Source organism: Lolium perenne, chromosome 7 (genome assembly GCF_019359855.2).
Source record: "Lolium perenne isolate Kyuss_39 chromosome 7, Kyuss_2.0, whole genome shotgun sequence".
In the NCBI taxonomy this organism is placed as follows: Eukaryota; Viridiplantae; Streptophyta; class Magnoliopsida; order Poales; family Poaceae; genus Lolium; species Lolium perenne.
This window is the reverse complement of record NC_067250.2, coordinates 140367179-140378528: the sequence shown is the minus strand read 5'-3', so window position 1 is coordinate 140378528 and position 11350 is coordinate 140367179. Positions and strand designations below refer to the sequence as shown.

The 11350-nt window shown below is 45.0% G+C and overlaps 1 protein-coding gene across 1 annotated transcript; it reads left to right on the top strand.

Annotated features, from left to right (window-relative positions):
* The first annotated feature begins 1702 nt into the window (after window positions 1-1702).
* On the top strand, window positions 1703-4017 carry LOC127318596 (chaperonin-like RBCX protein 1, chloroplastic). The gene is made up of 6 exons (XM_051349080.2): window positions 1703-1951; window positions 2318-2412; window positions 2732-2849; window positions 3090-3106; window positions 3188-3250; window positions 3348-4017. The coding sequence occupies exons 1-6, from the start codon at window positions 1753-1755 to the stop codon at window positions 3426-3428; spliced, it is 573 nt and encodes a 190-aa protein (XP_051205040.1). The 5' UTR covers window positions 1703-1752; the 3' UTR covers window positions 3429-4017.
* Window positions 4018-11350: the final 7333 nt, after the last annotated feature.

Genomic DNA, 11350 nt, shown 5'->3' with positions numbered 1-11350 from the left:
CAAATGTAATTCATATGGTGGTTATTGTGGTGTGAGATGATACATGTTATGCATTTGCCGTTATGTTGGAACATTTATAGCTTGTCATACTTAGGAAGCACATTGTGATTCTTTATTGCACTCGGTAAAGCTCCTTGTAAGTATACTGCCTTGATTGCCCACGTCACGAGGTGCTTGAGCGTGCTAAGTGTAGGTAGATGAGAGGGATGCGGGATGAACTGACAAATAAATCTTTGCACATGTTTCTACATGTGTATTTTCATGTAAAGGAGGGTGATGTATGTAGATGCGGCGGTATTGGAGGGTGTAATTGTGTGCCAGTAACGGTGTATCTTAGTGACAACAAAAGCGAGACTGAAGCCTTTGGTATTGTGCATAGCGATCAAGGGAAACATTACTTGGGGCTAAGTGATAACATTGTCATGCTTTATGGGGTCTGGCGCATGACTATTTACCAATGGGAGCACAACTGCGTAGAAGGCACATCCCGACGTCCAATGCATGTGTCTATTGTACTCAAGAGGAATCAACTGGGCATGTTTTTTTCCCTTCTGTCACTATGACAAGAAGGTTTGGCGAGAAATTAAACATGTGTATGGCATCCATATGTGAAGGAAGTTCTTCACTTGCCCAAAGACGCGGGTTTTTGATTTTATGGCAAGGTCGACGGAGAAAGAAGGAATGGTCATGGTTGTTGTTATCTAGCACTTGTGAGTGAATCGTAATGGTGCCCGTAATGGTGAGTTAATGAAGCATCCCGGAGTTATTGCCGAGCAAATCAAAGCTTATGTCAAGATGATTGAGACACATCTGGTTGATCCAGACCCTTCCACTAGACGTGACATTATTTCTCCAAGCCATCGACGATCTCCTCCTGAAGGTATGTTGCATGTTAATGTTGATGCAACTCTTTTCTCTCCCTCCCGCCAAATGGGTCTTGGCGTTGTGATCCGGAACCACCACAATCAGTGCTTGACTGCTTGCAGTGAGCTCCTAGAGGTTACAACGCCAAGTGATGGCTCTTCGCCGCACGGGGTCCCTGGGTGGCGCAGATGGTTTCGAAAAATTAGTGGTCGACTCTGACTGCCTTTCTTTGATTCAGAGGATCCAATGTCGGAGTTGGATCGGAGTCGGTTGGCGTTGTGGTGCAGGACATCACATCTATCTGTAGCGATTTCGTCGAGGTTTTCTTCAAGCATGTCCGATGTTAGTACAATGAGGCAACACACATTTTAGCTCGCTCTACGGAGCAGTTTGTTTCTTCTATTTTTAGAAATTTTACTCCGAAATCTATCCAGAAGACTCTATGTAATGATTTATTATGATCAACAATAAAGTGCCGTTTTACCTGGAAAAGAACTTCCTCTTAATTGTTGCTGGTCGACAATTCCTTGTCTCCCCTTTGGGCTGGGCCATTTTCGTCTGTTTTCCTAGGCACGGTCCACTTTATTTGTTTGTAGGCCGTTTGTTTCTTTTTCCATCCTCTTGGCCCGGCCTAACCCAGTCTATGTAATACTGCACGGAATAATACTGTCACGCTGGGCTGCGTGGCCCTCCCATCGTATTCCTCAAATGGCCAAAATACCCCTGGGTGCTAATATCTTCGACGCTTGGTGCAACGCGTGCCGCAGAATTCGCGGCTACTAAAATCCAAGTAATATACCCTCGCTAAAAAAGATGCAACCTCCATTATTTCCACGTTGACTCCAACTGAAGCTCTTCTTCCTCACGTACACGAGCCAGAGTTCGGGCATGGAGCGCTGCTACTGGACGAGCGGCGCCATTCCAGACGCCATGGCGTCTTCTCGCCGCACCGTTCCTTTCCAATCCGCCGGAGCCGACGCTCGTCGCCGTCTACTCCTACCCGCGCAGGCGTTCCGGCGAACGGATAGGAGGCCGCGGCTCGTGAGATTCCAGGCGCCGCCTCGGTGCCACAAGATGTATGTTCCCGGTAATTCTACATTTGGGCCTTCATCTTAGCGTATTCTTTTATTTTGAAACTTTCATTCCTAGGTTCTTAATTGCTGTTTATTGGCGGGAAAGCAATTGGATTGTCGCGGCCGGTCATTGTTGCGGTAGTGGCTACAAGCAGAGTAGCTAAGTGGAGTTCAGGAAAGGAAAAGAAAAACACATAGCTATGCAAAGTAAAATGTCTACAAGCAGTTTTTTTTCTCTGTCATGTTTGTGATCGGAAATCGGGCAAATCTTATTGTAGGTACACCATAAGCAAACCGGTACTGATAAAACTAACAATATCCCCCTATAGTAGTATTCGTCATTGATATAGAGTATGGACTGAGCCCGTGACGCGTTTCAGGTTTTGGAGAGGGCTCACCAGAGAAAAAGGCGGCGATTAGCCTGCAGAACTTCTTCAATTACGTGGCTGTCAGGATTGTGCTAGCACAACTTGAGGTTACCGACCTTCTATTTCTTCTCATACTCCCTATGAACAATGTTAATACATTAAAATCATTTCTCTGAACTTTGAATGGTTTGGTATGTGTAAATTGAAATCGTTTGGTATATGTACACTCTGCTCTGAACTATCTGTTCCTTTTGTTAACAAAACTCTCTGAGGTCTATCTGAACTTCGAACGGTGCATATGGACGATAAATCTGTTTGCACTATAATATTGTGGGATACATGTTTTAATGTTGAGTGACCTAATATAATGGTGATTATCTGATATCTGTTTTGTGTACCTTCCTGTGATGCAATTTACTGATAAAGAGCTACAACCGAGAAGCATATGTTGAGCTCAAGGAATTCGTGAGTCGCAACTCTGTGAATGATGCTGACAATTTCTGCAAAAACTTGATTCGTGAATCGCCAAGGCACAAGGCGTTAGGTAACCTGCTTCCCTATCTTTGATTCATGATATTACTTGCTACATGCTTACCGCTGAAGAACCCTATATATAACATACTAAGTTTAAAGTGCCTGTTTTTGTGAGCAGAGTTTCAGCTAAGTAAGATAAGTAGACCAAATTCTGAACTTAGAATACTATTCACACAAGTAGTCATGTACTAAGCTTAGTGTTGGACGAATTTGCTGACACGTCTCTTCTCTTGTTTCAACATGGAAACAGCTATGAGGATTTTGGAGGTAAGCACCGAGTGCAGTTAGAAATGACAATCTTCTGAACTTGGCACGCTCCAGGAATGACTCGTGCATCTATAACTGCAGGTTCGATCTGCTTATATGAAGAATGATTTCGAGTGGGACAACCTGAAAAAGTTATCCTTCAAGGTTGGTTTGCTTGCTATAGCACGCCGAAGTACCATTCTTGGAAGAGACGTGCCATTCGTTCTTAATTTAATTTTGCCTTTTCGTGATGCATGCGCAGATGGTTGATGAAGCCAACACAAAGCTCATGAGGGATTATGTCCTGGAGACCAGCCACATAGAAGACGACGATAAGCGATGATATCCCATGTCTCCTGAGAACGTCTGCCGTCCATGCATGATGCATGATTTCTCTCGATCGATCAACAGTTATGTGTTGTGAAGTGTATATGTGGATTGCCTAGCCTTTTCATCAGTTCGGACTTTTGGTTCAAGTGGCTAGTGCATGAAGCTTAACATGGTATCAGAGCCCCAGGTCTCAAGTTCAAATTCTGGCTTTCACATGGTTTTCGCAATTAAGCCTAAAAATTGTTGTTGCCCCCCTCTTTAGCCACCGCTGTTTCGGTGTGCTCTTCTTCTTTCACGTGTTGACTTTCTCTTCTCCCGTCACACGCGAGTGGGGGTGTTGTGAAGTGTATATGTGGATTGCCTAGCCCTTTCCATCAGTTCGGACTTTTGGTTCAAGTGGCTAGTGCATGAAGCTTAACACTACGCACACATGCACATAATCTGATTGTGTTTCTGCATTACTACTGAATATGTGAGCATTAAGTTGTTTACTGACCTCCTACAACCAGTTCCCAAACATGTTTGATATACTTGTTGCCAGGGTAGGTTAAACACCATATGTATCATTTTCCATAATAAAAACGCAAACGGGGAAGACAAAAGGAAGTGTTGCATCATTTCATCACAATCACAAAAATAGCGCTTTTTTACTGGCGTTCCTATTGTGTTGATCCAAATCATCTTTAGTAAAGTTAACGTCTTTAGTCTGTTATCAGTTGAACTTTTTTGAGGTGAATGTCAGTTGAACTTTTCAGTTTTAATGGAACTTTAAATTACGAAACAAACTTTTCCTAATTAAATACGAGTTCATTGACCATGTCCGCACATATGGATTTAACCGTAAACACTCCTGAAGAATGCAGAATCCAGTGGAACTCACCTGGTTCCTCTGATAGATTAACGTCAATCAACTTCCAAATTAGATGAGACCAAGCCGTTTAAAATTTACTAGAGTTCAAGTTGAAACATTGGTAGCTGTAGCATGCTTTCATCACTCACAACATTGTTTTTTTAACGAAAGAAATATATTAATATCAAAGAGATACCAATTACATTCAGCTTTTGCATCAACATAATGTCAAGAACTTGTCAAGACATTAAGAATGCACACAAACAAAAAGATAAAAAGAAGAAAGAAAAAAAACCCACTAGAGTGATCAACTAGTCACAGTAGGATCCAAACCACCACCCTCCAATAGCAATGCCACTAGGAAGGAATAAAATGCACAATCATCATCGCCTAATCTAAGCAGAAAATCATATCATAGATTTTTACCTTGGAAAAAGTCTAGGCTCTCCCAACAATGCCTTCAACAAGGAAACAAAATCCAACATTATCAGGTGCAACCAATGAAGATTATACCTAGGGTTTTCACCCCTAAAATCAAGACTCTTACTTGAAGAGCACCACAAAAACGAAGTCACTCAGTATTGCCACCCCCACTTGCCGAAGATGCCGCTGCAAATCACAATTAATAGCATCAAAGTCATCACGGGCACGGGTTTGACATGGAGATCGCCCCACAAACTGTACGCACCCAACGTTCTGTGAATTACTCTCTTCATCACATCCAAGATCCTGTCATTGCCATTACTTAGTAGTCTAGAACTGAACATGAGCCATCGAGACCTTCTGACCTTCCAAACTTGACCGCCTTGACATTTCCCGCCTCTCCTAGCACCATGGTAATCATGCTGTACATGCCAATGTTGACCGCCTTGACACTTCCCTGCCCCCTTTTTCTTGTTGTTCTTTTTTAAAGATTTTTCCTCCAAATCCTTGTATCAACTCCTAGCCGAAATGTTAATTTAATCAACATATTTGGCTGCTGACAATCAGCGATGTAATCAGAAATTCAATTCGGCTCCAAGGTGCATATGCTCCCTCTACCAAAAAATTATATTTTGAGATATCGAAAATTTTTGACAAAAAATTCTACATGTATATCTTCATAATATATGTGGGTTCATCAAGTTTGACGAGGAACCAATATTTTGTGTGATCTATGTAAAAAAGATCAAAATTATCTTCTAAAAAGTCTTATTTTTAACATTGAATTTTGTCTTTTTTACGCACGCCACACGATAAATCGTTTTTTCATGAAACAACTTTGTGAGCGTATAACACGTGAAGATGTACGCCCGAATTTTGCGTTTCATTTTTTTGAAATTTTCAAAACATGTGTTACATGCATTTCAACATAGAGGGAGCATATGATCCCATGTGCCAAAACACAACTCCCCGATGTAATGACTTATATGATTAGCGGCCAATGGAATGTATGTTGGCAAAATCTCAAGAATACCTTAACCTTAAGTAAAGGTATATATGTACTCATCTACTTCACATGGTTAGGATAGATTAATATTTCAGCGAGATCCAACTTTGCTATCATAGTGAGACGTTTATGATGACTTTATCGATCTTAAAGCTCCATGTTTCCATGAGCCTGGAGCGGCGAGTTCCGGAAGGTTCCACTGGTGAACTCCCATGGGCGCATCATGCCTGGAGATCGCTGGATCGGACTAAATTCTGTCGTACGCGTTCGTGTTTTTTTAACCGTTTGGTTTCATAGGGAGCATTGCGAAGCTCTCTGCTATCTGTTACCATCATGAGACATGTGCTGGACATTCCATGATGAAGTCAAAAGCGGATAATGTCAGGACAACCAAGATATGAGGACTAACAATGGTGATTTCTGTCTTTGTGGTGTTGATGAACTGGCTTGGTGGTTCGTGACTTGGGGTAACATCACTGTAAGTGGGGGTGGCGACGCGGGAGAAGTTCAAATTCTTATCTTGCAGGGTGAAAATCTAAGGTTTGGTCTTAATTGATTGTGTCTAGTAATGACCTTGTAGATGACATTGTTTTGTGAGCAAGGACTTTCTCCAAGGCGAAAACCTATGATCTTTGATTGAGTGACGGTATCGCACTGTTTTCTTCTTGAAGACGTTGCTTTTGAAGAAGCTGAATTTTTGATGTTGTCTTGGTGGTGTTAGATCTGTTGCTACAAGGAATTGATCGTTGTAGCGGGATTTTTTTTTGTAATTCTTCTTCCTTTTCTGAGCAGTGTGCATCCATAACGTAGCTAGGGCAATGCGTTGGTGCAGAGACTAGGTATACTTAATATCTTTATGATATTAATATATGTTCATTATCGAAAAATGCTTCCATGAGCGTAGTTATCAATAAACATGCGTCGTATGAATACGTATGTCTACATTGTACCCGGAATTTGTGAAAAGAATAGTTTGGTTCATCATGCGTGACGTTAGCTCGCAAACGCATCGTTTTTGCGTGGTGTCAACCTCGTGGCTCTCGCCCGCCTACTCATGACTCATGATCAGGTTCTTCTGACAATGCGCATCATCAGCCTACTCATGACTCATGATCAGGTTCATCGGACAATGCGCATCATCAGCAAGTTCATGAGCATTCCGGTACAGCCCCATCCCTACCATAACACAAACATCGTCAGACCCAGTCACTACGCGCTAGAACAATCAAATCTCGCAAAACCTATGACACCACACAAACATAAAACGCAACGCGCTGATCATCGATAAAATCTACGACGACTGCCGGCTCACGCTATCAAATTCGTGGGAGACTGATTTTTTGGAGCAGGTGCGCACTGTGCACCCTCTCTACAGTAAACTGGCAACCATGCATTAGAGAGGGACATGCAGTCCGTGAGAGAGAAAAAAATTTCTTTTGAGGAGAGAGAGTTTTGTCTTTTCTGAAAAAGATTCCACAAAATTTTGAATCATCTGCATGTAGGAGAGAGAGTGGCACACAGGAAAAGTCAAAGATCTAGATTTAAGAGAAATAGATGGTGGAGATAGGCATGCGCGGAGCGCACATGCGCTACTACAGATTTCCCAATTCGTGGCTCTCGCGAGCCCCTGAGGATATCTTGGGACACGTACGTGTGCAGGGTGTATCGCGCGTCAAAGTCTGAGTACGATGAGACGGCGATCGCGATGTAGCCAGGTCCCTGATTGATTGGTAGCTCCGATCCTGATGCCTTGATTGGTTTGTTGGGCCCATGAGACACGGAGCTCCCTTGCATACACACGTGCGTGCATATACGAGCACGAGCTCGTATGATGCTGCCATGGCGTTTTCACTTTTGATCCAAGGGAGTTCTTACCAAGGAAAACACGCACTAGCAAGCTACGGGGCAACACATTGCACAAGTCACGGAAAACAGGCTACCTTGGAGTCTCCTCTCTCCCGCTACAGTAAGCAGAGAGGTGATTCGTGAATCCGCCTGGTCAAATTAACCACCTCGCCGGCGGCGAGTCGCTGGTTCCCCTCCCTCCGCTCGCCGCTCCGGTGGCGGGAGGGTGGGGGAACCCCGGATCTCGCCGTGTGTGTTAGGATTAACCCATAGACTCGACTGAACTCTCATATTTATCGCTAAAGGTGTGTGTCGCACCCTCTAAACTCTTCTCTTTATTGCTTTTCTGTTTTTTCTCAACTCAACTCACGGCATAATCTTACGACCGGCCTGGCCGTATATATACACGGCCAACAAGCCACGACTCGACTCCTAAACGGACCCTAGAATACGCAGCACTTCCATCTATCCAAGTACTCAGTCTACTCTAAACTGATTACAACTCAAAAGCTAGTCTGCGGCGCTGGATCTGCGGCGGTGACGATCGGCCGGTGGTGGGGCTGGTCGGTGGCCAGCGTGGTGGGATCCAGGGCAGGATCCGGGGCGGTGGCCTCGGGCGGTTGTTCCGCGACGCGTCGCGCCGACTGCCTTGGCGAGGGCTGCATTGGCCGGGTGGTGGTTCGGCGATGCGGCTGGCGGCGGTGTGACCTCGAAGGCTGCGGATCCGGCTTCTTCGGTGGCGTGGCCGTGCCTGGTGGTGGCCGGCGAGTCCTCTGTGGCCCCTCCCCCCGGCGGCTCACGTTGGTGGCCTTCTTCAGTGTTGGAGGTGGCGGCGGACGACTTGTCGACGGGTCTATGGTCCGTGGCGGCCTCTTCTTCCGCCGATGATGTCGACCGGCGGGCGGCGGCGTGGGGGCCTGCTGATCTGCCTAATAAAGGTGGTTGTCCTAGGGTTCCTCTTGTGCGAAGATGGAGACCTTTCCGAGGCCGGTCCTTCTTCATCTGGCCGGATTGGTTGGTTCCGGAAGGCTCCGCTGGTAAATCTAACCGTGCACGTATGCCTGAAGTTTGCTAGATCGGGTGGTATTCGGTCGTGCGCACTCATGCTATTATTTCGACTATTTGGTTCTGGAGGGTGTGACGCGAAGCTCTTTTCTTTGAAGCCATCATGTAACATTTTGGTCCATGGTGAAGAAAAAGAGGCGGAGAATATCATGAAGGCCGGAGTGGAGGACTAGTGATGTAGGTTCGAGTCTTTGCGTTGTTGAGGAACTTGCTTGGTGTTCTGGGTTTCGCAGAAGCAATATGCAAGTGGGGGTGGCAACACAGGTGAAGTTCAGTATCTTTTAGGGTGAAAATCCAATGTCTTGCCTTAATTGGTTGTGTCTAGCAATAACCTTGTTGAAGGCATTGTTTTGAGAGTGTGGACTATCTTCAGGGTGAAAACCTAAGATTTTTGATCGAGCGACGACGGTGCTTGTGCACTGTTTCCTTCTTGGAGACGTCACATTTGAAAATTTTGGAGTTCAGGTGTTGTCTTGGCGGTGCATGTATTGTTGCGGTTAGGTCTAGATTGCCGTAGCGGGACTTTGTAGCGGGACTTTTGTTTTCTTAGAGTTCTTCTTTCTTTTTTTAGCTGTATGCATCCGTACTATATTCCCTTTATCCAAAAAAAACACAAAAGCTAGTCGGTGTGCAAACCGATCTACACTAGAACTAGTACCACGACTAGGATACTCACGTTTCCTACTATAGAAACTAACCTGTATTTACCAAAAGACAACTTGCTAGCTGGACTACTAGTACACACGCCAACTTCAAATCTAAACCACACAACTCTGATTTAATACGACTAGGGCAAGATATTTCTAACAGTGTGTGCAGTGTAGGCTTGAGTAGGCATCCCTCTTGCGGCGTTGAAGAGGCGGCGCGGTCGGGGTGGCTTTTTGAGGTGGAGGTCGTCCTCTTCAGCGCCGCGGCTTGGTGGAGCTCCGCCACGGATCTGCCACCTTCCTCACGCTCGCAGTGGAGCTGTGCTGCGTGCCCTTCCCTCGCCGGTGGCCATGGAGCGGCGATGCCGGGTGTATGAAGTTTCCGAAGGTGAAGATGTTGCGAAGCACAGGGATGGCGATGCAGGGTGGAGGCTCTTTGGAGTCGAGGATCGTCCCGTCCGTAGAGGGACTCCGTCCAATCCAAGGCGTCATGGGAGGAGTAGCGGCGGCGCGCCGGCAGCACCTTGTGTTCATCATCAACGTCCTTAAGATCTAGCTGAACCATCTTGTAATTTTTCTGTTTTTCTAGATCTTCCATGTAATTTTGCTGTTTTTCTAGATCTTCCTGTAAGGACTGCCTTTTAATATATCTGATCTTTCCTCGCAAAAAAAAAAAAAACACATTGCATAAGTCATGGAAGAATGTATTGCCGCCAGCACAGTGTAGATGTCAAAAGCTTTGGCGGCTTGGCCTGAGCAGGACACAAGTGTTGTAACTGTCACAGTTCACCTGCCACATAATCAGTACCACCTAGCTGTCTAGTGGAAGGCCAGATGGCTGAAGCACGAGCACTAGATCTGATGGAAGGATCTAGAACCGAATCCCAACAGAGGCAGCAACAAACAGCTGATGATCAAGCAAGCGCTTGGTCCCTAAACCTCTGAGGTGAGTGTTTCTTTTCAGAACCGAATATGCAGGGACCCTGCCCTGGCCCCTAGGAAGGATCAAGGACGGGAAGCCAGCAACAGCTCAACCTCCACGACTACCCTGAGTGTCTGGTGCATGGACCGTGTACCCTAATGTCGCTCTGTCATTGGTTGATGCCTACGAGCTGGGCTCCACGTCACATGCGACCTCGGACACGTGGCTACGTTCTGCTCTCATGAAATGGCTTCTCCTCGTGTAGGTTCCTAGTGCGACGGGGCCACCACTATTCTTGGTTTTGAGCTGACGGGTATACTCCACACGATGCAGGGTATCACACGTGTGCACGGCCTTGGGCTCACTGCCTGTTTGTTTGGTCGAACTGAAAATCATGGACCATATACATATGATGATGCCATGCCTGGTATAATGTCAAGAACGACATTTGGCGCTCTAGTACGATTCGTCCAATAACCAATCGTGATATGCAGCTAATTATATTTCAGCTACTCTGTCCCATCCGTAAAAAATATCGGAGTTTAAGCTTAAGTTTAAACTAAAATGGATCAAAATCTCAACATTTATTCTGGACCGGAGGGATCACTATATTCACATTGCTGTAGATATTTGAGTGTCTCATTGTTGAGGGACGCCCGCGTGAGCCAAGCGTAACCATAGATATCCAAGAACCTAGAGCTCTATACATAAAAATTTGGGAGGAACTCTACCATAAAAAAAGTGAATTCCACATTTTACCCTCTAGTTACGCACTTGTGACTCTAATCACCCCGCCGAGTAAAAATTCGTGTAGATTACCCATTTTAAAAGATTTGGACCCTTGTTTTCCCATGTGTGTTCATTGGGCAAGCTGTTAGGTGATGAAAAGGGTGCAAAATATCAAGATGATAGTGAGAAATGGAACATATGGATTAAAGAAGTTTGGACACAATCATCCATGATGCCCTCCTGATATTTACGTATTTCATTGCCCCACATTGACGTATCATGTCTATCCTATCTAACAATAACAAGCAAAATGCTAAATTGGGGCTAATATGTGTTTAAAGCCTCCTAAATGTGATATTTTGGTAGAAGTTCCACTATGGGGTAATATGTGTCACAAATACACAATTATATGGTAAAAAGTGGAATTCACCTCTAAATTTGTCATCAT

Bases quoted from the DNA above. Each gene is read 5' to 3' on its own strand.
- LOC127318596 (XM_051349080.2), top strand. From the start codon at position 1,753: ATGGAGCGCTGCTACTGGACGAGCGGCGCCATTCCAGACGCCATGGCG. The intron at 1,952-2,317 runs GTAATTCTACAT...GACGCGTTTCAG, and splicing joins CCACAAGATGTATGTTCCCG to GTTTTGGAGAGGGCTCACCA. The intron at 2,413-2,731 runs GTTACCGACCTT...TTACTGATAAAG, and splicing joins TTGTGCTAGCACAACTTGAG to AGCTACAACCGAGAAGCATA.